The sequence below is a fragment of the Lacerta agilis genome, chromosome 12 (assembly GCF_009819535.1).
Source record: "Lacerta agilis isolate rLacAgi1 chromosome 12, rLacAgi1.pri, whole genome shotgun sequence".
Lineage (NCBI taxonomy): Eukaryota > Metazoa > Chordata > Lepidosauria > Squamata > Lacertidae > Lacerta > Lacerta agilis.
In genome coordinates this window covers 30,169,836-30,197,746 of record NC_046323.1, presented here as the reverse complement: position 1 = coordinate 30,197,746, position 27,911 = coordinate 30,169,836, and the positions used below count along the sequence as shown (strand labels likewise).

At 40.5% G+C, this 27,911-nt stretch overlaps 1 protein-coding gene across 1 annotated transcript; it reads left to right on the top strand.

Annotated features, from left to right (window-relative positions):
* Positions 1-27,911, top strand: CASD1 (CAS1 domain containing 1). The gene is made up of 18 exons (XM_033165611.1): positions 1-162; positions 6,222-6,318; positions 7,562-7,682; positions 9,433-9,477; positions 10,648-10,710; positions 12,083-12,127; positions 12,742-12,865; positions 14,182-14,396; positions 15,892-16,317; positions 17,153-17,242; positions 18,464-18,583; positions 19,545-19,701; positions 20,068-20,147; positions 22,483-22,584; positions 23,247-23,387; positions 23,982-24,059; positions 25,555-25,647; positions 26,695-27,911. The coding sequence occupies exons 1-18, from the start codon at positions 30-32 to the stop codon at positions 26,959-26,961; spliced, it is 2,397 nt and encodes a 798-aa protein (XP_033021502.1). The 5' UTR covers positions 1-29; the 3' UTR covers positions 26,962-27,911.

Genomic DNA, 27,911 nt, shown 5'->3' with positions numbered 1-27,911 from the left:
TCGCGCACTGTTGTCATGGAGGAGCCAAGATGGCGGCCCTGGCCTACACCTTGGGCAAGCGTGAGATCAACCACTACTTCAGCGTGAGGAGCGCCAAGGCGCTGGCGCTGGGCGCCGTCCTGCTGCTCGCCGCCTGCCACGCCGCCTCGCGCCGGTACCGAGGTGAGGAAGGGGCTGCGGGGAGGAGGGCGTGTGTGGAGGAACGAGGTGAGATAGGGAGCGGATAAGTTGGCCGTGGTTATTGGGGATCCGCTGGGAGCAGAAATGTGGCCCCTCTCTTCTCCTCCTCCTCCTCCACCGCCACAGTTATGGGGGAGCCGCCTCCTTGAAAGGGACTTCCTTTGGCACCGGGCGAAAGCCGCCACTTCAGGTGTCTCTGGGAGGTAGGTACGTCTCTCCCTCCTCCCCCCATTTCCTCCAAGCAGTTGTAAAGCAAGCGCTTAGCTGGCCGAGGAAGGGTGACTGACACCTGCCAAACTTCGCCACGGCGTGAGCATCCTGTCTCCCCACGCCGCCACGCCACATCCACCTGCCTTGGCAGCTCCAGCTTGCGTTTGCAAACAAACAAGAAAACCGCAGCAAGCGCCTTAAGGGCAGAGGAGAAGCCGGTCCGTGCGGGTTTCTGCAGGAAGCAGCTGTCCAAATTAAACAATCCAGGCTTGTTTGACTTTGGGCACAGCATGTTTTACCTTGTTGATTAAATGTGTGTGCTAAACCTTCATCCGAAGATCACAGGGCGATCCACAACATAAAAAATGTAAAATGACTATAGAAAATCCCCTTATAACCAGGGACAGGCTATTGGTCTGGCCAGCCGGGTGTTGCAAACTCTGACTGGCAGTGGCTCTCTAAGGACTCAAGCAGATGCCCCTTTTCCCATCACCTGCTCTCTGCTTCTGGAGATGCCAGGACTTGAGTCTGGAGCTTTCTGCCAGGCAGAACATGTGCTCTCTCCCTTCAGAAGGACTGGCTGCATTTTTCTTTTCTTTTAAAAGAAATTATTACCCACGCAGGAAGTTGTAGCGGTTTCAGGGTTGCTGTTTAACTAAATTCTTAGCCTGAGGTCTGTGCAGCTAATTAGGAGTGTGCAGTATAAACAAAGAAAATGTGTGGGAGTGAGGAGTGTAAATCATGCAAACTGGCAGCTTTGCAAGAAGCTGCTGACAATGCAAGGTAGGAGAAGGTGGTGTGCTTGCAATACGTTGAAAAAGTGTGGCTTTGAGATCCTAAATTAAAAGATTAAGACCTCTCCCTGCTATGACCCCCTTCTTTTTTGTACTACCCTCATTTGGCACTGTAAATAGAAATGTATATGCTTGCTTTCAAGAACAACAGTGGTGGCAGAGGTGAAGACCAGGACAAAGCAGGGCTCCCTACAGAAGTGTTGGGGGAAGCAATGCTTCCCATGTCCACTCCAGCATCTGAATTGAGTCTCCAATACACCTTTATTTTGTTTGCTACAAAGGAGATAGGTTAGTTGAGTAGTGGCTTGACCAAGGCCACCCAGTGAGCTTCTAACATTTGAATCTGGGTTACTAACATCCAGAAACTAAACTCAGGCCGAAATCCTACCCACTGCCCTAAAAAGCTTTCAGATGTTTTTGTTCAGAGTGACTGGAAGTAAGAGTATTTTGAATTCCTCAAGCCTTTTGTTTTAGTGGGTGGTCATCACTTCATGCAATGTATGGTGTCCTGTGGTTTGTGGTGATCGGTGCATTGTATGTTTATATTATTATTCTGCTTATTTATATACCATTTTTTTGGCCCAAAGGTCTCCTCAAACAGTAAACATCAAACTAAAATAAAATCTACAGTAGAGTCAAATGGCATAAATCATTAAGACAGCAAAATCTTAACATATAAGAGCCAAAGAAAAGCCTTCCAAGCTGGAGGATTAAAAGAGTGCTCTTACAGTACCCAAACATTGAAATAAAGTTTCAAATAGAAACACTTGTGGCTGCATAATTTTTTAAAAAATCTTCCTTATATGGGGTCCTTGTAGCTTCACACAAGTTGTTTTGTGCTTCAGCATGAAATCGAGTACTCTATACTGGGAATTCTCCCAGGATCTGTGAGAGGGAAATAAATACTACTCTCCAGGATTGCTGAAGATCATTGATGTGGGTGTTATAGGTGACAACAAGTGAAAATTGCCACTTGTAAGTCTCACCTGTACAACATTATTTCTGGGTACCAGCTTGGCCTTGTTGGTCTGCTTTTTCGCTTCATTGAGTGGATGTTGTATAAGAAATGTCTGATGCAAATACTTAAATTGTGAGTTGTCTAACAGGTCAGAACAGATATAGTTGCTTTTGTAGTGCTTTGTATACAGTGGATTTTATGGTGTGGTCTGGGTAGAAGCTAGAAGTGTGTAGATATGTGCTGTGGTCAGTAGGTTTCTGATATAAGGCACTGCTAATGCGTAAATTACATAGTAGTGCCCAGAAAGTGAACCTATTTTCATGGACTGGTCTAGGCTAAGGTTGATGGTGGAGTGAAAGTTGTTGAATCCAAATAGAACTTCTCAAGCCCTTTATTGTGCACAGGACTATAGTCATAAGAGCTATCCACAAATGTAAGTTTGCTTCACAAAATCAAGAGCCTGTAAAAAGAATTGCTGGTGTTATTTTATCAGTTACCTTTAACACCGGAAACTACATTTTCTGAAAATTAAAATTAATTTCTTGGTAATCTAAAAAATCTATTGAGCCTCACATTTTTTTTCCTTGTGAGACAATTAATTAATTTTCGATTTAAGAAAAATCTTTTATCTCCAGAGTACCTTTATATTAAGCATCGTCTGAAAACATAAACTGACAATAGCTGGGATAGTTCAGTTAGCAGAGCGCAAGGGTTATGGGTTCAAGCCCCACACTGGGCACAAGATTCCTGCATTGCAGGGGGTTAGACTAGATGGCCCTCATGGTCCCTTCCAACAGTACAATTCTCTGATTCTAAGTTTCTATAAACTATTCCAAAAGTGCAACATTTTGCAACTTTATCAAAAAGGGATAAGGAAGCTTGTTATTGTGGGCATCCATCTGTCTCAAGAGACAATGGAAGAGTGTGCCATTGGGGGTAAAGTTAAACCATTGAGGAGTTAACAGTGCCTGTTGTAACTGTAAAGACCAATACAGTTGGGGCAGATGAAGGCATTTGGTTTCGCTGGTGCAGATGCACTATGGCGCTTCTTCTCTCCGTGCTCCTCCCAGCGGTCATTCCTCCTCTGGTCATTGATTTGGATACACAACCTGTCTGTCTGTCTCCAGGTACTGCAGTCATTTGCAAGGCATTCCCAACATGGCAGGGTTAATATTGTCAGCCTTCATGTCACGTTTGCAGACATCTTTATAACACAGAGTTGGTTTGTCAACCGGCCTGCTGCCTGATGCCAGCTCCCTGTAGAGCACATCCTTGGGGATCCTGCCATCTTCCATTCTATGTACATTACCAAGCCAGTCTAGACGTCACTGAGACGGAAGTGCAAACATGGTAGGAATGTGGTCTTGGAAGAGCATATATTTGTTTGAGACTCTGTCCTGCCATGTGGTAGACCTTCATCTTGGTACTGGTTGTTAGCATCACACTCTCCCATACCCTTTTTGAGAGATGCACCATTGCTGCGGCTGCCTTACCAATACGCTTGTCCAGAGTGTGTGTGCAGAGTTGTAGGAAGCCGTTCGTGCACCCGGAGCGGGGTGCACATGACGTGCACCCGGGGGTGGGGTGTCACTACATAGCGCGCATGCGCAGCGCCGCTACATACAAAGCATGTGTCGTACGTAGCGACGCCGTGCATGTGCGCTATGTAGCGGGTTGCCGGCGGCGCCACTCCAGCACCGTATGGATGGTGCCGGGATCCTCTGCACATGGCTGCAGCCGCTAACAGAGGATCCTCTACATGCAGCTGCAGCTGCAAGCAGAGGATCCCAGCACCATCTGTATGGTGCTGGAGCAGCGCCACCGGCAAACTGCATGCCTTGTCACCCCCGGAGACGTGGCACAGGGAGCACTCCGCACCCACTGCACCCACGTTACTACACCCCTGAGCATGTGATCACCAGTGCTGATACATGGAGTGCTGGCAATGTCCTGACCCAAGATGTTGGTCTTTGTAAGGCTTGAAGGTGAGGCCACACTCCACTTAGGCAAAACAGTTTATGAGTCTCTGTAGAGCTTCCTTGAAGTGCACTGTCAAGGCTGCATCGTCTGCAAACAACATCCAAACACCAATTTCCCCCCCGGTAGAAGCCTTTGTATTTTATTGAGGTTCATGCTGTTCCAAGACTGAGAATCAGATTGATAACCAGATAAAAAGAGTCATTTGAAAACTGGCAACAGCTGCAGAGATATATGGTATTTCTGAGAGTGAGTGATAATTCCTTGTGTGAGTAGGCAGAATTTGTTGAATGCAGAGTCCCAGATGTTTTTCTGATGACAAGTACTGTAGCTCCAGAAGAAGTTCTAGCTTCTTAATTTCTATAAGCTCCCTAAAGTTTTGTGGGGTTTTATTGTATTTTAAAATAAATTGGTAATTTTGAATATAGTTGTTTGCTTTAGGAATACTAGCATATTAGGCACTTAAATTTGAGGAATGATAACATTATTTAATGGCCATTTGACATGCATCTATTCACCATTCTTTAATCATTATCTTTAATGTATTCTTGAATAGATTGGGTACTTCTGTGTTTTAAGCAGGAAGCAACCTTCTAATTCTTTTTATGCAATCGTAGTGTGGAGTTTTGGTCACAATATATAATTTTTACATTAGTCAGCACTTGTGCGGTAAATATTTTCTCGTAATGTATTAATCTAAGATAAGAATCATGATTGTAGGACACCAGTTCAAGGAATTATGCTTCGTATCTGGGTAATTAAAAAAATGTTTATTTTAATTTCTACTGTGAAAAGAGTGATAAGATATTCAGCATTCTTGTAGTCTTCCCATAGGCTTCAAATGGCCACTGATAAGAGGATGTTGATCAGCCTTTGGTCTAATCCAGCAGTGCTCTTTTTACGTTATTACTTTTTACACAAATCTATTTTCTTTCTAAACACTATAGACTGAAACTACGCTATTTAAGAATTTAAGGTAACATGATCAAGGAGGGAGAGATGGGAGTACTTGGAGGAAGGTGTAAATGTCTGTAATTTTAAAAAGCAAATGTAACCTTGTGTAAGCAGAAGCTGTCTTCTTCAGTGTTGGAGGATGTTTCACATAGGTAGATGCAGATGCTGTTCATGGGATCCCATATTCTTCTGGACCAGAACCTAGCAGGCCATCTTTTGGTCCTTGCTGTACAAGTCGGGTCATAATCAAGCCTCTTTACTAGATAACAGCTGTTACCCAAGTTAATCCTGCACCAGACGTATTCTCTTACCCACACTATTAATTTTCAGTTTTGTTAGAAGCTGGCCAAGTGCAGGGCAAACAACAGAATTGTTGTGAGTGATTGTGTTTCACACAGTTGCTAGGTAAATGTCCTTTGTTAATTTTGTAGAGATAGCTTTTCTTCAAACCTCATGCCACTGGGCAAAGTAGGAGTGATACAGCTTTCTGCTTCTGTTAAGATTTTCTCAACATTTCCTTCCTGGCTTTGTTGCATCTACATTAAAGTGTAATACTTTTCTGTCATTACAATTTTGTTGTCAGAGCAGTGCAATCCAGTAATTAAACTGTAAAACCAATGTCTTTTTAGAGTGTAATGATCATGTGTTAAAAAAAATTTAATTCACAGTTTTGATCACATAAGTGACAAAGCAACACATACTGCACTGGTTTGGAAGTGAGCACAGAGTTCCTTGGCTTCATTCCTCATTAATCTTACATGGATCTTAAATGACTTAATTTTTAATCCTGGCCTTTGGGGGTTAATTATGATGGTTAAATTGAACATTGTTTTTTAAAGCTGCCAGTTGTAACTGGGCTGTGCATGTGTGTGAACTAAGCAGAACAAATGAAATTAGGATCCTTCATTTTAAAGTACATATTGCCAAAAGCATTTGATGTCACTACTATATAGTAGTATGTTATTGAAGGAATGATAATGGGGGTGTTGGACTCATACTCAGTTTAGCATTTTTACATTGAAGCCCAGATGTTTGTAACTTTTCTGACTGGCAATAAAATGCCTGTCTTTACCATGTGGGTTGTGAACACAGCTGTTGACCAAAAGATGATGAATGATAATACAGTCTGTGTTTTATTTTTTTTTAAGGTGATGATAGTTGTGAGCATCTTCTCTCTAGTGGAAGATTTATTGGGGAGAAAGTATGGCAGCCTCACGGCTGTATGATGCACAAATATAAGCAGAGGTAAGGTATTCTACTTTTAAATTTTCCCTTAAAGAAGAAAATATCATAAGTGTGCACTTAAATGTAAAGTGTTAGTTTCTGGGATTATTACATTTTAGACCTACACTGTAAATATCATATGGCACATAATGTGATTGTGCTGCTCATGTGAGTTTCTCCTATCCCTATTAGTGATTTCACTTTGTCAGCAGAAATGAAATAAATAGTAATGATTGTTAGTCTGTATCTTGCTTACTATGAATAAATTTCTCACATAACCATATCAGTTTGCCTAAAATTGCAAACCGGTGCTTAAAGCAGCCATTTAGGCAAATCCCGCCCACCTCATTCAGCCTTCTGAGCCCAGTGCCCTCCAAAGATCTTGAACTACATCTCCCATCAGTTGTAGCCAGCATGGCCAGGCAAGCTGGAGCTGATGGAAACTGTAGTCCAAAATACCTGGAGGGCACCAGATTGGGGAAGGATGCATCTAATAATTCCTCCCTCAGCCTTGGTGCATGAAGTAATGCACCATTAAGGTGCCTGTCAGTGCGCAAGTTTGTGTACCTTAATTGCTTCAAGGCTATAAAAAAATGTGAAGGAAATAAAACCCCTATTCCTCCACCTCCAACAGAGTTGATCTCAAACCGTTTTAGTAGCAGCTAGATATTATGTAAAGAGGAGTTCTCACATTCTCTAAAGCCTTTTGCAGTCACCCCAGAGAATGAATATACCAGAGAGAAGGGTGCATCAGTGGGTCCTGCCCTCTTCAGAGCAACCTTACCTTTTTGCATTTGATTTCTTTAAAAATGTGCTTACTTGAGAGCATAAGATGAGTATGTTGGATTGGGCTAATGGCCCATCTAGTCCAGCATCCTATTCTCGCAGTGGTTGACCAGATGCCTGTGGGAAGCCTGCAAGCTGGACATAAGCGCAACAGCACTCTGCCCACTTGCAGTTCCCAGTAACTGGTTGAATTGGAGGCCCAGCACACCAGCACAGTCTTAAAGTGTTGCAATTCTCTTTTCTTAGTTAATAGAATGTAAAAATGGCAAGACAGTATAACATAACAATTTATAAAATGTATAACAATATATGTAGTGTTTTATAAGAAAAAGGAAAATTTGTTCCCACAAATTTGAATTGTCAAGGATATGGGATATAAGTTGGTACTCGCAATATTCTGCAGTGCAGTTTTGGGGGGGTGAATTACTTTTGTTCTGTCATACTTGAAGAAAATCAATATTAATGTTTGTTTTTACAGTGAAGCAAAAACCTGCCTCGTAGACAAACATATTGCATTTATAGGTGATTCTAGAATTCGTCAGCTGTTCTACTCATTTGTGAAACTCCTGAACCCTCAAATTAAGGAGGATGGAGTCAAGGTATGGTTTTTATATTTTTCTTTTATCACAGTTATTACTAGAAAACTACTGTCATTGTAATACCGGTACTTTAGTTGTAAAGGTATTTCTGTTGAAAATGTATTGATCCAGTTTAGACATCACATTCCTGGTCCACCAAATCAGGTTTGGTTGGGTTAGGAAAACACAGTATGCCCATGTGTTCCTCCACCACTTTTCCCCTCCCCTTACAATACTTTTTTATTTATTGCATTTGTACAGTGCCTTCTTGCCAAGGTGGTTTATGATTTAAAATGTTAATACAAATAAATATTGCAAAATATTTTTAGGCTGCCTACAGGAGCTGGTGGCAGTAGCTCCTTGACCTAGGCTTTTCTTGTTTTCTACTCTGCCTTCCCTTCAAGGCAGGCCTTTGCACACAGGCCATTGATAGTCTCTTCAGGAGCAGGTGGTTATACATAGGATATCAATACCAGGAAATTCAGGTTTGAGCACTGGGTACAGACCAGGATTATAAATTACACTTTGTTCCTGGTTTCCAGTTCTGATTTGTGAAGAGTGTTCAAGCCACAGTTTTTCAATATGGGCATCCTGTCTCGTTATGCTGAAGTTTACCACAAAGTATTGTATCAAGCTGGATGAACGAGGGGAGTCTGAATGGGAGGAGGCAGCAGATGGTGGGGGCACCCTAGTTTTCAGATCAGGAATGTGATGTCTGAACCAGGATAACGAATGTGGGAACTTCAGAAAGAGAGCTAATCAAGCAGTTTCAGAGAAAAGAACCAATTGCTGAAAAGACAGGTGGTTAATAGTGGAAACCTGAAGAATGCAGTTGGGAACTTTGTATTTAGAAGTTGGTGGCATGAATACATTTCAACCATTGGCTTCTCTGTGCCTGAACCATGTACAAGTTTGATGCCTATTTTACTTAGCTGTAGCCTGCAGCATCCTGAAGTGCAGCACTTCAGATACAGATAAAGGAGGAGAACTATCTTAGAATAATGAATTCAGGAACCCAAGGAGAGAGAGAGGGAAGGCAGTCTGAGATATTTTAATCTGAACTCCAGGCAAAGAGAAAGTCCTCATGGTGTGCTCCAGGGCTGTTAGTAGAGGGCGACTTGTAAAGATGGGGGGGGGGGGGAGAGAGAAAGAGAGAGAGAGAGAGAGAGAGAGAGAGAGAGACCTGGTCTCACTAAGAACCAGCCCTTGAAAATACTCTTATGTCAGTGTTAGCAGCTATTTTACCTAAAGGGCACTGTACTTACTTACTGGAGAATAATTGAAGTGTGCCTGAAAAGCCCCCAAATTATACATTTGGCTTTGTGTATTTATTCCCCCCCCCTAAATAGTAGTTGCAGAGCTTGTAATCAGGTTTTGGACCATTAGAAATATAGGCCTACACTGGAGTCCTGGATGAAAATCTCTTGTCTTCCGCTGGTCCTCAAAGCTGCTGTTCTTGTCAAGAGGGAAGCTACCAATGGCACCCTCTTTCCTGATGCAACTTTGAAGCAGGGTGGGGGTGAGGGAGGTTTTTTGGGACTATGTGGTGAGAGAATAAAATTAAAAACTTCTCTTGCAGCATCATAGTCCCAAACCTGTTTCCTGCTCTCTCTCTCTCCCTTATCTCATCCTTCTTTTCACGTAAGTGCTATTTATAGTTAAAAAGCAAAACAAACCAGGCAACATCAAATTAAGAATTTAGCATAACATGAATACAGTCATGGATTTCTGGAAACTGGTGTAATTTTTTGCATGTTTCTTACTTTGACAGCATGGAAACATTCCTTTTGAAGACAAATCATCTTCACTTAAAGTGGTAAGCATTCCCAGTTGCTTCTAAACTAGAATGAAGAAAAGAAGTTGGCATGTGTATTTGTTTTATTTATATTTAATTATAATATTTATATACCACCCTTTCACAAAACACCAGGGTGAAGTATAGCAACATAAAAAACCTTTAAAAATAAATATTTACTAAAGTAGTACTTTCATATTTTGTTTATTATAAAATTTATATCCCACCTTTCCTCCTAAAGGAGCCCTAGGCAGCAAACAAGTGATAAAAACAAAACCAACAAAATTTCAATGCAGATGCAGACTTAGAAATATCTGCATTTGAAAGGCTTGTTGAAGTCTTCAGTAGGTGCCGAAATGGCAACAGAGATGGCCCCTGTCTGATACTAATTGGGAAATAATTAAGATGGTAGGTACCAAAACACTAAAAGCAATTCCTACATTATGCAGAACAGACCTCCTGACAAGATGGTATTTTCAAGAGGCCCTCCTTTGGTCAGTTGAATCATAGATTTGAAAGGCACCTCAAGGTCCTTGTCCCATGCTGTATTGAGCTTTATATGCCAAAATGTGAACTAACCCTGTACCTAATTGGCAGCCAGTGCAATTCTTTCAACACTGGGTAATCTATAAGTGATATCTTGCCTCAGTAGCTGTGCTTCCACAGTTTGCACTGGCTGCAACACACACAACCTCAAGAAGATTGTGCTTTGGGCTGGTTTTCCTTGGTTGTCTTGCCCTCGGTGTTAGGAGGATAGGCGTTAGGAGGATTGTGAGGACAAATACTTGCATATCTGAAGGAACTAAGTGCTGCAGAATATAACAAAAATCATTTCAAAAATACTCCTACCGCTGAAAACAATCCAGTTTCCTATTTGAGTAGTTAAGTCTCCTTCCCACCACGTCCCCTAAGTAACAGCAGCAGTGTTTTCTACAAAAATGCATAAATTATTAAAAGAAGATATGTGTGTTCATGTGTCTGAAAAACCTGATTGGCCCAGGTTTTCCAAACATGAGCACAGGAGCTTAGTGTACATGCATATTTTTACTTACAGGTGTTATACATTTGCGGTAGAAAATGCAGATGGAACGCTGCTGGTACTGTCAATAGTTGTGACATTTAGTGCTCACCTTAGCTGACTGTTTCAGGAGAGTAAACCACTTGCTAATAAACTCATCCATTTCCCCTCAGGAATTTCTGTGGTATCCGGAAGTCAATGGCTCTATGAAGCAGCTTATCAAATCTTGGACTGAAGTGAGTTGTATTATTGAACTTCCTTTATGACAGTGGTTTTCAACTAGTGTGCTGTGGCACCCTGAGGTGCCTTGAACGATGGTCAGGTGTGCTGCGGGCATCCCTGGCCTCTATCCCTCTTTCTTTTCCTTCCCTCCTCTGATGCCTCTGCCTCCTCAAGGCTTGTGTGGCTGTTTGTTGCAGCAGCCCCGGCTACAAGCTCCCCCGGCGAATGGTGCCTCTGAAGCTGGCCAGGGGGTGCTGGTTGCCAGGAGCTGAGGCAGCCTCAAAGTAAGCAAGCAAGTGGGTGAGGGAGCCCAGCCAGCCATTCCACCAGCCCTTGCTGCTGGGAATAAACAAGCAAGTCCCAGGCTCCTGTGGGGCAGTGTGAGGAGGCACCTCTCTTTGGGGTCGGGGGGGGGGGCAGCTAAGAGATCAGGGGCAGCAGCAGCTGCTGCCCGGAAGACTCCCAAGGAGAGGGGAGAGGAGGCTGAGGGAACACTCCACAAGGGAGGCTGTTTGAAAAGGGGTGAGAGCCTGCCTGCTCTGCAGGCAAGGGGTGACATAACTGGGCTAACCGGACAGGGGTGCCACAGAAAGAATGTCGTTTGTCAAGGGAGCTGTGGACTCAAAAAGGTTGAAAACCTCTGCTTTATGGCAATATACTTCAACAATCCCAGGGGTGGGGTGGGTTGGGGGGTACGTTAGGCAGTTCTGGTCCTGAAATAAATTTCAAAATAGTATAAATTAAGCTGCTAGTTATCCCTCAGCTGTGCATTTTTTTTAATATGTACTTGCACTCTGAAGTGTATCTTTATTTATTTAAAATGCCCATTATTCTTTCAAAGAGCCAACTCAGGCAGCGATGGCTTCCAGGAATAGGGCTAGTGAGAAATAAGGAGGAGGTTAAAAAAAGGTTTGTTTTTTAACCTGAAAGTGGGGAGGACAGCATGCATGTAGCATTTCTGTTTATAGGAAAGAACTGATTGGCTCACTTTGCAAAGGGGTTTATAATCTGCTTTCCTTGGTGAAAATTGCAGAGGTTTAGGATGTTGCATTGTTAAAACAAAACAATTACAAAGTAATGTCCTACTGTACAGTGTAGTTAAGTGGATATTTAATTTAAGTGACATTCTAGATTTTGTTAAGTAGAAAACAGTTCCACAATTCCCTTCATCAGCAGTGCTTCTATAATGTCATAACTTAATTGCTTCCAAATCAATTGCAGCATATTTTGTGCATTGATTAAAGCTTGTGGAGGTTTTTCCTTTTTAAAATGAGGTTTAAATGTGGACTAATGTGGTTAAATAATTTTTGTAGTACAGTACATTTGATTATTCATGTCCTTTATGAAGACACTGAAAAGACTAACCTCCCTTTTACTGTTCCATAGGGTTCTTCTCCAAAGCCTCACATAGTTGTAGCAGGAGCTGCTGTGGTAAGCTGTTCATCTAATATGTCACTGCAATGGCCAAATGAAAATTAAAACAGTCTTTTAATTCGGACCTTTAAAATCCCGTAAGGTCTTCTTTCTCTGTATTGTTTTTCATTAACTAACCTTTCACACTTCTGTCTTGTAACTCACAGCCTAAGCTTCCCTGTGCATCTCTATCTCTCCCTGTCTCTCTGGTTCTAGAACAAGATTTAATTTTATAGACAGATACTTCTGGCACGGAACACCTTCTTTGGTCTTACTGTCTTATGGAATGAAAATTTATAGGGGGACTGATGTGTGCTGTGGGTATCATTTAATATTTGAAACTGCCAAAGGAGCAATAGATAATTTTTGAATGTTTTAATAGTATGTTTTGTCAATTTTAGGTAGTTGTCTTTTTAAATTTAAATTTGCATCAAAGTCATTTAGCAACAGCAGTTCATAATATCCTATGCTTCTTACCCAAGAGTACAGAGTTCAGAATTTTCTTGTGTTTATCTACTTCAGCTATCCTGTTTTTGAAACATCAGCTAAGATTTGTTAATGATATTGAACCATTTTGATTATATCGTCCACAAATACGTATGCTAACTGATTCACTTTTAATACTCTTTTAGTGGTCTATCAGTATTCACAATGGCAGCAATGAAGCTCTCACACAGTATAAAATCAATATCACATCAGTTGCCCCTCTTCTGGAAAAACTGGCAAAGAGCAGTGATGTCTACTGGGTCTTACAAGGTAAAATAATGACATAGCTGTTGTGTCTTGTGGCGAAACAAATTAATTAGCTAAGCATTTTTGTATTTAATACTTGCAATTCCAGTCAGAATATCAGTATCCACACCAGATTTATTCTATGATGTATTCCAAGAACAGCTGCTGCTGTTTGTCCCACATTGTGAATGGCATAACTGGTAAATCCATTTCTCAGTTTGTGCAAAACACATTCCTTAATATCTGCACAGTATCTGCACAGAGCATTGGCCACTTTTGGGAAAAAATGGTTGGTTAGGCTGCAATAGGTCAACTGACTAGAAAGACGAGAAGCTAAAATTTTGAGAGGATTTGCTCATGAATAGATACCTTTTAATGCCACTGGAATAGATAGGAATAGGATGCTTGTTTCATTATTAGATCAGCAAATTGAGACTAGACAGCTTATTTGTTGTCCTTGCAAGAAATACTGTGGTACTATCATGCCTTAACTCAGGGACAGAGAAGCTTCATTTTGCTCTGGACTCATAATCTGGTGAACCGGGTTCGATTCCCTGCTCCTCCACATGCAGCTGCTGAGTGACATTGGGCTAGTCACACTTCTTTGAAGTCTCTCAGCCTCACTCGCCTCACAGAGTGTTTGTTGTGGGGGAGGAAGGGAAAGAAGATTGTTAGCTGCTTTGAGACTCCTTAGGGTAGTGATAAAGTGGGATATCAAATCCAAACTCGTCTTCAACATCCCATTTTGGCCAAGCCACATCCACCTGCGCCACACCTGACATAAGGTGTGGGGAAGTAATGGCAGGCCTAGGCCAAAAGGGGCTTTGCAGGCAATGGCAATTGACTTTGCCTGCAAAGCCCCTTGCACAGTGCCTCCCAAATGCCTGACCACCAGGTTGTTGGGCATTTTTAAAGCACAGCACAAACTCTTCTGCAAGACCTGGGCTCTGCATTTCCTAAGCGACAAGCACAAAATTTCCAAAGCTCCTTGTGCAGCACCAAGGGGCTTCAAGTGCCTTTGGTTTTTAAAAGGAGCATTTTTTATTTCCAAAGGAAGCAGTGTTCAAAGTGCTTCCCTTAGTAACTTAAATGCAAACTGCTTTCTTTGCAGAATGAAAAATGCTCCAATATTATGAGCGTTTTCCCCTCTGCACAGACTTGAAAAGGGCTCCCTCTAAGGGTCTAACTGGAGAGACATGTGAGGCTTATTTTAGTGGATCATTTAGCGGATGAGAATAGTATATCTAGAGCTTGAGTATGTATGTATGTATGTATGTATGTATGTATTTATTTATTTATTCATTCCTTTTTTTAAAATCCCCATTTTCTTTTGACATCAGATCCAGTTTATGAAGATATATTGAGTGAAAGCAGGAAAATGATCACTAATGAGAAAATAGATGCCTACAATGAAGCAGCAATCAGTATCCTGAACAGCAGCTCAAAAAACTCAAAAGCTAAAGTAAAAATTTTCAGTGTATCTAGGCTGATAGCAGAAGAAACTATAAGTCAGTCCTCAGATGGTATACACCTTTCTGAATCAAGCAGAGAAATAGTAAGTAATCTGCATTGCAGAGGGTTGGCCTAGATGAGTCTCGTGCTCCCTTCCAGCTGTACAATTGTTTGATTCTATTATTCTTTATAGAAAACCGCATTTGAGATTTATAATGCCAAAAGACTGACAATTGTAGGAAATTTTCTTACTTTTTATTAGATTTATTAGACACTACTTTGTTGCAACGGCATTTTTAGCAGTTGTAAGTTTTTAATGGGTTTTTAATATTGTATTGTAAATGTTATAACCCTCCCTGGGACCTTGGAGGTAAGGGTGAGTAATAAAATAAAATAATAATGAAACTTCTCTTCAAGTATTGTTTACAGAAATATTTTCAAACTTTTTAATAAAAAATATTTTACACAGTGTAGATAATTGTATACTGCATTGTATTAAGGATGTGATGCTTAGAGAAATCAGAATTGCTGATTGCCTACAGGGCTGTTGTAGACATAACTCCTAACCATAGTTTAGCACTGTTCCCCACCCCCCCATATGTGGCTAGGAGAAGGATTTGATCTACTTCATAAAGTCCTGGATAGTGCTTTAAAACAAACTTGGGGGAATTTCAGAACAACCCTACATCAACCACAGATTACAAAGTTGGCCAGAATTCTATGAAACTGAAAATAGCAAAGTTCTCCAACCACACAGAAGTATGAGTGTGCATGTAGTGCTAATCCATGGTTTAATGTTATATGTGAATGCAATGGATATATGGAAAGGTTTTTGAATGCTGACGGGGGGGTACTGTACAGTGGTGCCCCGCTAGACGAAAATAATTTGTTCTACGAATTTTTTCGTCTAGTGGTTTTTTCGTCTAGCGAAGCGGCAATGACAGCCGCGCTCTGCTAAACGAAAAAAAAAAGACGAAAATTTTTCGTCTTGCGAAGCAGCCCCATTGACTTTTTTGTCTTGCGGGGCAGCTTCCACTAGACGAATGTTGCTCGTCTTGCGAGTTTTTCTCTAGCGGGGCACCACTGTATTAATACTAAGTTACGTTCTATTTTTAAAAAAGCATCTTTGTGAAAAACAGGAAGTGTAATTTCAGAATCGGCACACTGCATTCCTCTGAAAGGAATTTGGGGGTGGAAGTAGGTCAAACACAGATTAGAAAAATAGAAAGTGAGCAGTGGATACTAGCAGTGTTGTCACCCTGAATACAAAGGGTCAAAAACCCCAAATGTTTGTGAGGTTGAGGATGGGATCTTCCACATTTTGTTTTGTTTTGTTTTAGGTTCAACTATGGGAGATCCAATCATGGATCTCCCAACATCTCATTTAATTTGGCCCTTGGATGATAGAAAAAGATTGTCTCTTGATGCCCATAGTTTGGACCTGTTCAGTGAAACAAATTAAAAACAATATTTTGTTTTATGTTTTTTTAAAAAAACAACAACAACCTGCCATTCATTTACTTGATCGGTGTGAGTAGTACAACGTGTTCAATTCCATATCCTAATGGCTGGAATTATGTTTTTTTTTTCCTGGACAGAATGCAATGATTCTGATAAACATTCACTGCAACAAGTTTATAAAGCCCATCGATGGTTCGTGCTGCCAGCCTCAGCCACCTGTCACTTTAATACAAAAACTAGCCTTTGGTTTTTTTGCTTCCTCCATAATTGGATATTTAATTCTTGTTCTCATACGTCGTAACAATCACCAGAAGAATAAGCCATGTACGGATATGGAGAGTGGAGAAGAGAAGAAACCTGCCACCAACGCTTCAGCCGTTTCTACTCTAGAGACAGCCTTACAGTGTTTATGCAGACTTGGTTTGATAATGGGTTACTTCTACCTGTGTGACAGAGCAAATCTGTTCATGAAAGAAAACAAGTTTTACACTCACTCATCCTTCTTCATACCAATCATCTATATCCTAGTGTTAGGGGTGTTTTACACGGAAAATACTAAAGAGGTAAGCCTGTTTTATTTTTGTTTTTATTTCTGCAAGATCACAGGCTCTTTGCTTGACTGGGATGTGTCCTTGAACTCTGGCAATGTTCCTGTCTTTTCTTTTTTTAAGAAGTATTTTTTATTGAGTTTACAATTTTAAACAGGTTACAATAACAATGAAAGCAATGCAAAAAAGGGTTAATGCTTCTTTTTTGCCTGGATGGTGGACAGTGAGAGGTGCATGTAGAAACTAGTCTACTGTACAAAGGTAACGTTTTCCTTCAGTTGTCTGCCCGCTTCTGGCCTGTCCAGCGCTGGCATGCAGCTCTTGGAAGATTGCCCACAAAGAAATGTGGTCCTCGGGCAGAAGAAGGATCCCCAACCCTGTTGTAAATAGATTCAGGTAAAACTGTCACTTCCAGAAAAATGCCATGCATAAACAACAGATGAGCAGTTGTGGATGTTTCGACAACATTTACTCAAGAGTCCATGACCCTGAGCCAGAGTGGCCAAATGTAAATTCAGCGAGGCTTCTCTTTCCCTGCTCCCAACAGGGACCTCTGTCCCTTGAGTTTGAAAACCGTCTATCAGACAGAGTACAATGTTAGCGTTAGATGGGGAGCAAAAGCACTCAGCCGTTGTCGTGCTGTTTGCACAGAGTTCTGTATCAGTCATGTGGATTGTAGCCCACTCCTAGTGGTGCAAAATACATAAAACATAATTGGAGAATAATGGTTATTGCACTTCCCTTCACATAGTAGTTTTAGACACATCCACCCCATAATAGTGTTTCCTTGTTTCGTAGTGCTCTGCTTGCACTTGTTGGAATAGCAATGCTCTCTTTTTATTTTGCACAGACTAAGGTGTTAAATAGGGAACAAACAGATGAATGGAAAGGCTGGATGCAGCTTGTCATCCTGATCTATCATATCTCTGGAGCAAGTACTGTAAGTTTGTTTTGCAGTTTTAACAATTTTTGCATGAGGAATAGTCTTGCATGATTTACTACTGAAGCAAAAGTTGAATAGTTAAATGAAGTCTGTCTTCTCTGTTTTAATTCCATATTGGGGTGATTAAGATCTGTTTTGAAAGATGTACTTTTCAAAAAAAAAAAAAGTGACAATTTAATTTCCTCATTTCACCTATGGTGCAAAGTGCTGTACTGGGCATGAAAGTGTTTTAATTGGTGAGGATGCCACTGAAATATGATGTCGTCTTTAATAGGCTTACTAAATTTTAACCCAACAGTTCTGAAAATGGACCTTGGGCATGGTGCCCATCTTCAGGCAGGTGGATATTTCCTCTCAGAACTATCCACAATGGATATGAATTATCCTAGCAGAAGAACCTTATTGGAGGGGTAACTTCACCCCCTCCCCATTGTCTGATCATCCTGACCTAATCTGGAAATGGTTGCTGTTTTGTTTTAATGATGCTTCTGGATGATTTAAGAAAAGTGAGATGTCCTATTCTGTTCTAATTTCACTTTTGGATTATTGCACCAACCCTAGCAGAGGTGGCTAGCCCATGGGCCACATGAAACCCCCCTGAACCCCCCCCCCCAAATTATTTCTTACTGCTGCTATGGGTCCCCCACTGTAATACTATGGTAGCAGAAGGCTTTCCATGCCTGCTAATGCCCCACAAAATGTCTACATTAAAAAAATAAATATTTCACTAATTACCACTGTAGGTCATCTGCTGTGATTTGGTTATGCCAAAAGATTTTTGTGACTTCCAGCCCCCCTCCTACCATGTGTCCTTTTCATTTTCACCCACTTTTACTCAGGACACATCCAGCTTTGACATGTGTTCCTCACCACCACCAAAGGTTGACTATGTGACCCTCAGCTCCCAAAAGGTTAATCACCACAGCCTTGAATTCAGTGCCAACCTGTACACAAGCATGTTTGTATAGTGAGCCCTGCCTGTTCAGCTGTGGAATAGACAGTTGGTTAGTGCTGGACTGAGGAAGTCCAGAATCTGGAATAAGTTTAGAAGGTGGTGAGACATAGTGAGCTGTAAAGTTCTGTAAACGAGATAGTATTCAAAAGCAGAAATAAAGTGAGGGGGGGGGGAAACTTGCTCATTTTGCACACTTTAATGTGGGATTTAATCTTTGAAAGTTACCTAGCTTTAAAAAATACAATTTCCATTTTTATTAATAGTTTCTGCCAGTGTACATGCACATCCGTGTATTGGTTGCTGCATATCTATTCCAAACGGGCTACGGGCATTTCTCATACTTCTGGATTAAAGGAGATTTTGGCATTTATAGAGTGTGTCAGGTAAGAAGTGAATTAAGTTTTTATGTGTATAAAAATAATTCTGAGTGACCGCTACAAATGTAACCCACTACTTTGCCCGCTGCCACTGCCACTTCCCAATGTTGGATTGTTCCCTATTCAGTAGGAGGCAAGACTTCAAAAAAATCATTGAGGCTGACAAAAGAATTTGTTGTGGGGGTTAACCTAGGAGAGGGCCTTCTCTGTGGTAGCCCCTAAGTTGTAAAACTGGCACTTTCATTATATAGCTTCCGGAGAACGCTGAGTGTGTACCTTTTTATCCTGGCTTTTGACATTTCAAGTGTATGTTTTTAGGACCCACCTTTTTGGAATTGTAGGTTGTTTTAAACTGTCTTTAATAATAAGTTTTAATGTTGTGACCCACCCTGGGACTTTAGGATGAAGGGCAGGTAATTAAAAATAATAATCTGTAACCAAGGCTTCTGTCAACACTTATAGCACCATACATTGTAACTTTTGCAGAGGTCTGAGGCCTAATGCCTCATGTAACCTGAGATACATAACCATGCAACCAAAGTTATAGCCACCCACAACTCTAAATAGCTATCCTTTAATATTAAATAAGAAGAAGAAATGGTTACTTCACAGATTGATACCCAGTAACAATAGTTATACAGGCAAGAATTTGTTTTGTGTTGTGTTAGTTTTTTAATTTCACGCTATTCTATGCATACATAGCAGCTGGATAGAGCAAGTCTGTAGAAGGCTGGTTTCTCTTAAACTGTTTTCATTTTATGTTTTGAAAAGCCTGATCAGCAAAATTGTTACGTAAGCTTACTGTAGTATAAATAATTCAATATATGAATGCTTTGTGGTATTCTGTCACTTGAGATGCAAATGTTACTTTGTTGAAGTTGTTTGCACTAAAATACACATGAAAAATCACTTGCCATTCCTTACATTTAATAAAGAAATACTTCCCCTTTTCTCCAATATTTAACAGGTTTTATTTCGACTGAACTTCTTGGTTGTGGTGTTGTGCATAGTGATGGATCGGTCTTACCAATTCTATTACTTTGTTCCTCTAGTCACTGTCTGGTTTATGATCATATATGTTACATTAGCTCTGTGGCCTCAAATAGTCCAGAAGAAGGCCAATGGTAAATATGATTCTCTTTTGTATTAAAATAACTTAAGCACTTTATTTTGCATTCAGTTATATTCAACTTTAAATAGTATTGTGGTTTTTTAAAACATGGCATTCTCAATAGTAAAATCAAACTACACTTTTGTAAAGCAAAAATATTCTACCTGCCTCAATTGCTGACCCAAATAACATAAAAGAAGGTAGTCAAAGGTTATCATTGTTAATGTGGCCATTTGTGGGAAGGGAGGGTCGAAGATGGGGGAATGGTCAGGGAAAGGAGGCAGGCCTAGCCTACTTACTTACATCAAAGGGTGAGCCCTTTAATGCAATAAAAAAACTTACTACCTAACATTAGTCTTGTTTTTGCTCTTGTCCACAGGCAGTTGCTTCTGGCATTTTGGTTTACTGCTGAAACTAGTTTCCCTGTTCGTCTGTATATATTTTCTAGCATATTCTCAGGTTTGTATGATTTGTATATTTTGGTACAAGTTAAATATTTGGATTCTAAGGCATGTTAGAAAGCAAACATTTAAGCTGTGTTCAAAAGCAAAGCACTTGCAGCTATGGGACAGCCACAGCAACCAGCCTGTTGCTTCTGTATGGAACAGGTTATGGTATCTGAGAGCAAAGGACATGCTTTTAGCTCTTTTGTAAACCCATTAAGTGTTTCCACAGAAATTGGTGTTGGAATGCTTGGGTTCATTCAGAGGTCTGAGGGTGGAGCATCTGCTTTCACAAAGCACATCAGCCTGTGCTGACATCCAAAACTGACTGTTTTGTTTTGAGGAGAGAGTATCCCCCCCCCCCCCTGCTTTGCTTAAACCTTGGTAGACTTGGCTGCTAAAACCCAGTTCCCAACATTTTTTTAGTGAGGTGGAGGAGAGGCATATCAAAAATGTTTGGGCATTAAATGTTTGGGCATTTCTAAGATTAAGAAAAGGAGCAGTTAGAACAACAAGATTATTTCTGCAGCATTTTGTCGATATTAAAATACGAATATTTTATAAATGAAAACCAGATCATATTTGCTTTCTGATATTTGACCATAAAATAATTGAAAACATCTAGCTGCAGAATGATTTGATTTAATATTCAGGAAAACTGTATTCCTGTCTCTGTCTAGTGAACCACTCTGAAGCTTTTAGAATAGGAAATTCTGCAGCCCAGATGAGCAGCAGCCAGATAAAAGACATTGGAATAGCACCTGTCAGCTGGTTTGAAGTTTCTGTTATTAATCTCCCAACGCCACTCTCTTGATTGATGGGATTCCAGCTTTGTTTACCAGGCTGTGCTCAGGCTGAGGAACTGCATGAGAAGCATGTGCTTCCACATTCAGCCTGTGCATTTAAAAAAAAACTCATAGCTGAATGGGAGAATATATTTTGTATATATTTTTGGATATGGAATGTTTTCATTTTGCCAATGCTACCTGCTCTTCATGGCTAAAATGCAACTCAGCTGTGACTTCAGCATAAGATTTATGGCGTATGTGGCCTTATTCTGAGCATTTGAATGGCACTTGACTAACAGAGAATATTGTTCACAACCATTTCTACAAAACACTTGCAAATCTTCAATTCCTAGTTCCTTTGGAAATAATTATTCACACCCTCACAATTAGGCATGGATTTCAAAACGTGTGTGTGTGTGTGTAAGAGAGAGAGAGTTTAAATGTATTTTCTTTTCAGAAACTTAAAGGACATGTTTGTTTGTTTGTTTTCATTTGAAGACTTGCAGGGCATCCAACCATTTTTTTTAAATAGGAGAGTTAAAAGCTTTACTTTGATGAAAGCTGATTAAAAAAGATTTTAACTTTAAGAAAAGTTTATTAAACATTGCAAAATCCTCTACTGTTTTTATTCAGGAAACATGGATACATCCTTTTTGTTTCTTTTTAAAATAAGGATATTCTTCAGCAATTTTACTGTCACAAAAAATGAAAAGAAAATGTGGGTTGTGAGTGTTTGAAAACCACTCTCTTCAGCAGCAAAATACTAAACTAAATTGTACATCTGGCCAACTTTCAGCTTTCCTGGAGGAATTGCTTGATAGGTTTCTGACTGTTCTTTTTCTTGCATGTTAGTAGTCTTTTCCTCATTTTTGTTGTTTTCTCAGCCTGAACACAGAAAGCATCTAATAAGTACAGTGGTACCCTGGGTTACGTACGCGATCCATTCTGGGTCGCAGTACGTAACGCGGGCGTGCATATCACGAATGCACGGAAAACAAACAAAAAAACCCGGAAGAAGCATGATTTGAGCGCTTCTGCGCATCCGGGGGTCGCGCGCGCTCCGGAAACACTTCCGGGGTGCGGCCGTTTGCAACTCGAACGTCCGCAACATGGGGTGTGTGTAACCTGGGGTACCACTGTAATCCACACTAATGGATATCATGGATTTATGTCTGATTACAGCCAAGAAACAGAATGTTTCTTTTTCCAAATCGTTGAGTGTAGATAGTGTCTGTAATTATACGTTACATCATTGCAATCTGTGGCCCTGATCCATAGATCCTTGTACACAACAGCAGAATGCACAAGGCAATCTCTTTCTTTGCCAGTCTTGAGATGCGGAACATTATAATGTGAAAGAATGGGTATTTTCACATGGGGACAAATCCTAATAGGCTGGTTGTGATTTTAGAATGCTGGACTTAAATGTACAGTATTTTATTCTAATCTTATGAAGGTCCCTGAGCATCTCCATTTACCTGCTGTTAGAAATTGAATGTTTGTGTTATATCGCCCATTGATGTGACTGAACAGTTATATTCTTTTCATGTCTGTTTATTACAGGGTGCATTTGAGAAGATTTTTTCTATTTGGCCATTGTCCAAGTGCTTTGAACTAAATGGGAGCATCTATGAATGGTGGTTTAGGTGGAAATTAGATAGATACGTATGTACAGTTTATTTTTATTTTTTAATATTCATTGTGTGCTTTGCCTTTGTCAATTATGGCTGCCAGTCTTATGCGAGTGAAAGCAAATTATGATCTCACTCTGCAAATCATAGAATTGTAGAGTTGGAACGGAACCCGAGGGTCATCTAGTCCAACCCCCTGCAATGCAGGAATCTGAACTAAATGAAAAATGAAATTAAAGAAGAAAAAAGTTTAGTAAATTGCTCTGATTATTTCACTAGCTGCCTCTATGTGTGAAAATGTATGCAGCAAACCTTGAGGAACGCAAATTAGTGGCTGTAAGCCAGTGGTAGGGGACCTGCGGCCTCCAGATGTTGTCAGACTACAACTCCCACAAACCCTGATTGTTGTCCATGCTAGCTGAGGCTGATAGGAGTTGCAATCAGATAATCTCAGGAGTTGTGTATATTAGACAGTTGCTCAGTAATACATGATTAGACTGAGCACATTGGGCACTTTTGCCTGACCCAGAGAGACTAACTTCATCCCGTTGTGCCTTAAGAGACTGGCATTGGTTCTTTAAATTCAGACATTGTTGGTGAATGTGCCCATTACGTGTGGGTACCTGAACTGAACTGTCTTCTTAACTGCGCCTTTGCTAAATCCTTCAACTGAGCAGTTCTTCCTTTCTCTTGCAGGTCGTTTTTCATGGGATGTTGTTTGCTTTTATTTATCTAACATTTCAAAAGCAGCAAGTCCTCTCAGAAGGAAAGGGGGAGCCACTCTTTCCAAGCAAAGTTTCAAATGTTTTATTATTTATTTCAGTTGTTTCTTTTTTGGTAAGTTTCTGAGATACCGTACTCAGCTACTGTTTTTCTTAATTCCAGAATAGTTACTCAAAGTAGGGACAGTCTTCATGAAAATAAGTAGCATGCCTTAGGCATGCCATAAGAAGCCAAGGTTATTGGTCTGCTGACATTCTTTTTAAGAGTTTTGCCCAACTACACTGAATAAAGTAGAGAACTTCTGAGGGGGGAAAAGGCATCAGGGGTATTTCAACACAGAAGAAAACCATCTCTAAGGCTCCAAATCTGTGCAGGTTTACTCAGGATTAAACACCATTTTATTTGGCTTACTTCCTGGTATGCTTGCATAGGATTGCAGTCAAAAGTGTAGTTTGTAGGGCCAATACTGCTGTTCCACTGAATAAACTAATTTCATTTCTAGCACTGCAAAATAATTGTGTTCTTTGATGTATTCTCCATCCATATATGTAGTTTTAATTATATCAGTGTTTAATTGTTTTTAACTGTTCCCCCCTATGTTTTTAGCTATTCTTATTTCTATCTCTAAGCCACCTTGAGTCCTAGTCAGGGGGAAAGGCGGGGTATAAATAAATAAATGTATATTAATATATATGTTTTATATTTTAGACGTACTCTATATGGGCCAGCAGTTGTAAAAATAAAACTGAGTGCAATGAAATGCATCCTTCGGTTTCAGTTGTGCAGGTAATTGTGTTCCCTTTGTTGTTTGTAATTACAGTCTTTGATTATAAGCACTCAAACAGGATGTAAAAGTGCTAAGGCTTACAAAACTACTGAGAAATCTGGCCTTCACAAGTAATGGTGGAGCAGTCAAACAATGTGCAGCAATTTAAGGTGTTTCGTGCACCTTAGATTGCTGCACATAGTTCAATTGTCTGGGGTAGTTCCCTCTTGCCCACTTGTGTGGTTGATCATAAACATATTCAAGCGAAACTAAGTAAGAGTATTTGAACATAATGGGACTACTGTGATAGCAATAGGTCTGCAATTTATTTATTGTAGAGCATTTTATTCCACTCTTCAATCAAAGAGCAGCATACATGCATTTAATTAAAATAAGTCCCTTTTTGCAGACTGACAATCTCAAAATACATGATAAAATGAATAGAGTTGGGCTGAAGACTCCAGGTCCCTATGCACAGGGTTCGGACAATATTGCAGTCAGGTGCCAAAACCCACACATCTAGCCATCTCTCTTTCGGGAGGCTGGCATTCCCCTATCAAGTTACCAGACTGTTCCCTCATTACAGTAGAGCCTCAGGGACAGAACTTAACCCCCCCCCCGGCCTGAAATTCTTTATCCCAGAGTTTACAAACATTGACAAGAGGACTTGAGCTCCAGCTGAGCTCCCTTCATTGACCTTCTCCCACCTTGTGCTCAATTTCCTACCCAAGGTAGAATGTGATGCCATAGTGCGGAGATGGGGAGACTTTGGCCTTCCAGAGATTGTTGACTACATCTCCTATCATCCCTGGCCATTGGCCATGTGGTCTGGGGCTGATGAGTCTCAGTATTTATTAATTTTCTCATATATATGTTGGGGTGCTCAGTGAGGCCTGGTTCAGATGTAATGCTAAAATATAGGTTGGAATTGCATAAACTGGCTTTTTGAGACAGGTTTTGCTTACTGGCTTGTGTTGATAAACCATAGTTTGAACTAATCACAGTTTGGCTCCGTTGGGATGCAACAACAAACTGTGGTTAGTTTAAACCAGGAAGTAGCTGCTTCCAGTATCCTCACAACTTTGCTGGATGGAGAGCAGGAAGTGCATGAGCCCAAGACTCACACAGGCTCATTCTCATATGCTCAGCTATGGCGTTAGCTGGGATGTTAGCTGTTTGATATCTAATACCTTTCTTTGCAAAGGCCCCACTAGCTGTTTTTCAGTGGAAGCAACTGTACAAGGCTAGGATCTTTATTCTACCCCTCACACACCCCAATCTTCACATTGCAGAATTCTGATTACTACTCCCAGAACGCAACATTCTGCCCCACAGTTTGAAAGCGAGTAGGTTTTGCATTTTAGGAAATGTATGAAATACATTCAATAGATGTGCTTTTAATCCAGTCTTAGGTTGTCTGTTCATAACCATTGAGTTTAGAAGGATTTATTTCCAACTAAGTGAACAGGATTGCAGCCTAAGACATATTTTCACGTAGCTTCTTTTGTCTTTCAGATTTTAGCTTTTATCCTTATCAGGAATATACCTGGCTATGCACGTTCTGTATATAGTTCATTTTTCGCTTGGTTTGGCAGAATTTCCCTTGAGGCAAGTAGTATAATTTTACTGTAATTTAAAGGATCAAACACTTAAGTCTGTTTACAATAAAACTTTATAGTTGATTTGTTATCTGGCATTATGTACAATATATACAGAACTGCCAACCTAGCAGTTCAAAAGCACGTCAAAAGAAGGTAAACAGCGTTTCCATGCGCTGCTCTGATTCGCCAGAAGTGGCTTAGTCATGCTGGCCACATGACCTGGAAGCTGTACGTCGGCTCCCTCGGCCAGTAAAGCGAGATGAGCGCCGCAACCCCAGAGTCCCCTGCGACTGGACCTAATGGTCAGGGGTCCCTTTACCCTTTACCTTTACTATAGTTATTACATGGTATAGATATAGAGGCACAAAAATGTTCCTATAATACACTGCTTCATTTTTTAACAAAGCAATTTTGAATTTGTCCAACTATGGGCATCTGGAACTTGGTGCTGTCAATCTTAAATCCATCTCTGCTACCACCTGAAATACTAGCAATGTAGCCAGTGATGAAAAACATACACAGCTGGCTTACAACTCATGAGGCTTGAGTTCTGTGCATGGTTTCTGGTTGACACTGAGGCAGAGGAGGACTCTTGTGTCTTTGACAGTTGTGTATCCAGCAGAAATTCAACACGTTAAACATTTTCTAGTATGGATGTAGAATTAAAGCGGGAGTGGGGCGAACTTTGCCTGTTGACCTTCTGGGTGGTAGATATTATTACCTGTTTTTGGCCCCTAATTCATTTTGGGGCCATACCTGCAAGAGAGGACACAAATTTGCCTAGGACACAAAGTATATGCAAACTTTGGGGACCTTGTGCCCTCTTTTGCAAGTGGGGCAGAATGCATGGTCCATGTACCAGACCAGGAAATCCTGTTGGCATTTCTGCATAAGACGTTAGCCTGTATTAAAGTCTTTGTTGCTCTTGTGACACAAACATGTCAGATATCATACGATTTATAGCATATTTGCCTAATGTTCCAAACCAACTTTGGGGTTAAAGCTTATTGTCATGATAAATGCAATTCTAACTTCATTTTTTCTCCCTTTCCAGCTCTTCATCTGTCAGTACCATATCTGGCTGGCAGCAGATACCAAGGGGATCTTGGTTCTAATTCCTGGCAATCCCATGCTCAACATTATTGTCAGCACTTTTATATTTGTGTGTGTGGCGCATGAAATTTCCCTGATCACAAATGATCTTGCACAGATGGTTGTTCCGAAAGATAATGCAATTCTGCTGAAAAGGTTGCTCTGTGTGGGTGGATTTTTTTCTGGACTTCTCTTTCTATCGGCATTTCAAGAACAATCAAGGCATTAGCGTTCAATAAATCCGAAAAGCTTCGCTTCAAGCTTACATTGTGTTTGCCTGAGCCCAAAACTAAAGAAATAAAAATCAACTGGAATTACACAAACCAACCACAACTTCTCTGTTGTGCAACGAAGGAAAGGTATCAAAATGAAGGCAACTGAACATATACATGGTGGAAATGTCATCCTTTTGCATGGGGATATCCACCCTCTAAAGGAAAAAGAAACAGAAACACACTGTATACTACTGCGTGTGAAAAAAGACATATTTTCTACTTGAGCGTTTTTCCGGTTTACATCTCTCACGAGAATTAAAAAATGGAGTGTGATTTGCTCAAGAGGCATTTAGAGACTATTGCGTCAATTTTACGTTGAGACATTATCAAATTGTTAATAATTACTAGCATATCATAAGTGGTGTATTTGTATGTTTCAAAGAACTGTTTTTATTGCAAGAAGTAAAACAGACCCTGATCCTGAAGCCTTAAAGGCTGTTAAATTCCTGTCAGTTTACTTAAGGATGCCAGTTTATTATCTGTGGACAGCACCGTGTTAAATGGGTTAACAGCTGTAGCCTTTTCTTTAAAGAATTCAGCATCAGTGTGTGGTCAGGTTTTTCTTACTATTTTTGGAGAGTTTCTGAAAGTAAGAAGTTAGTAACTTGTTTTTAATTAATGCAGAGGTAGCCAATTTGACACCCACCCCCCACCATTTTGTGAGCAGCTCCCATTATCTGTGACCACTGGCTGAGGTTGATGGGCAGTTGTAGTCCGTAACATTGGCTACCCCTGGATTACTGGTTTTCTATGGCTACTACATATCTAGGAAAACCTTCAAGCACTGAAGATCACATTATTATATAATCTTATCCATGTTTACAAAGTGTATAGCATAGCATTTCAATGATCCATTTTCATTCATTTTCCTACGTTTTCATAATTAACGTTAATTCTGAATGTT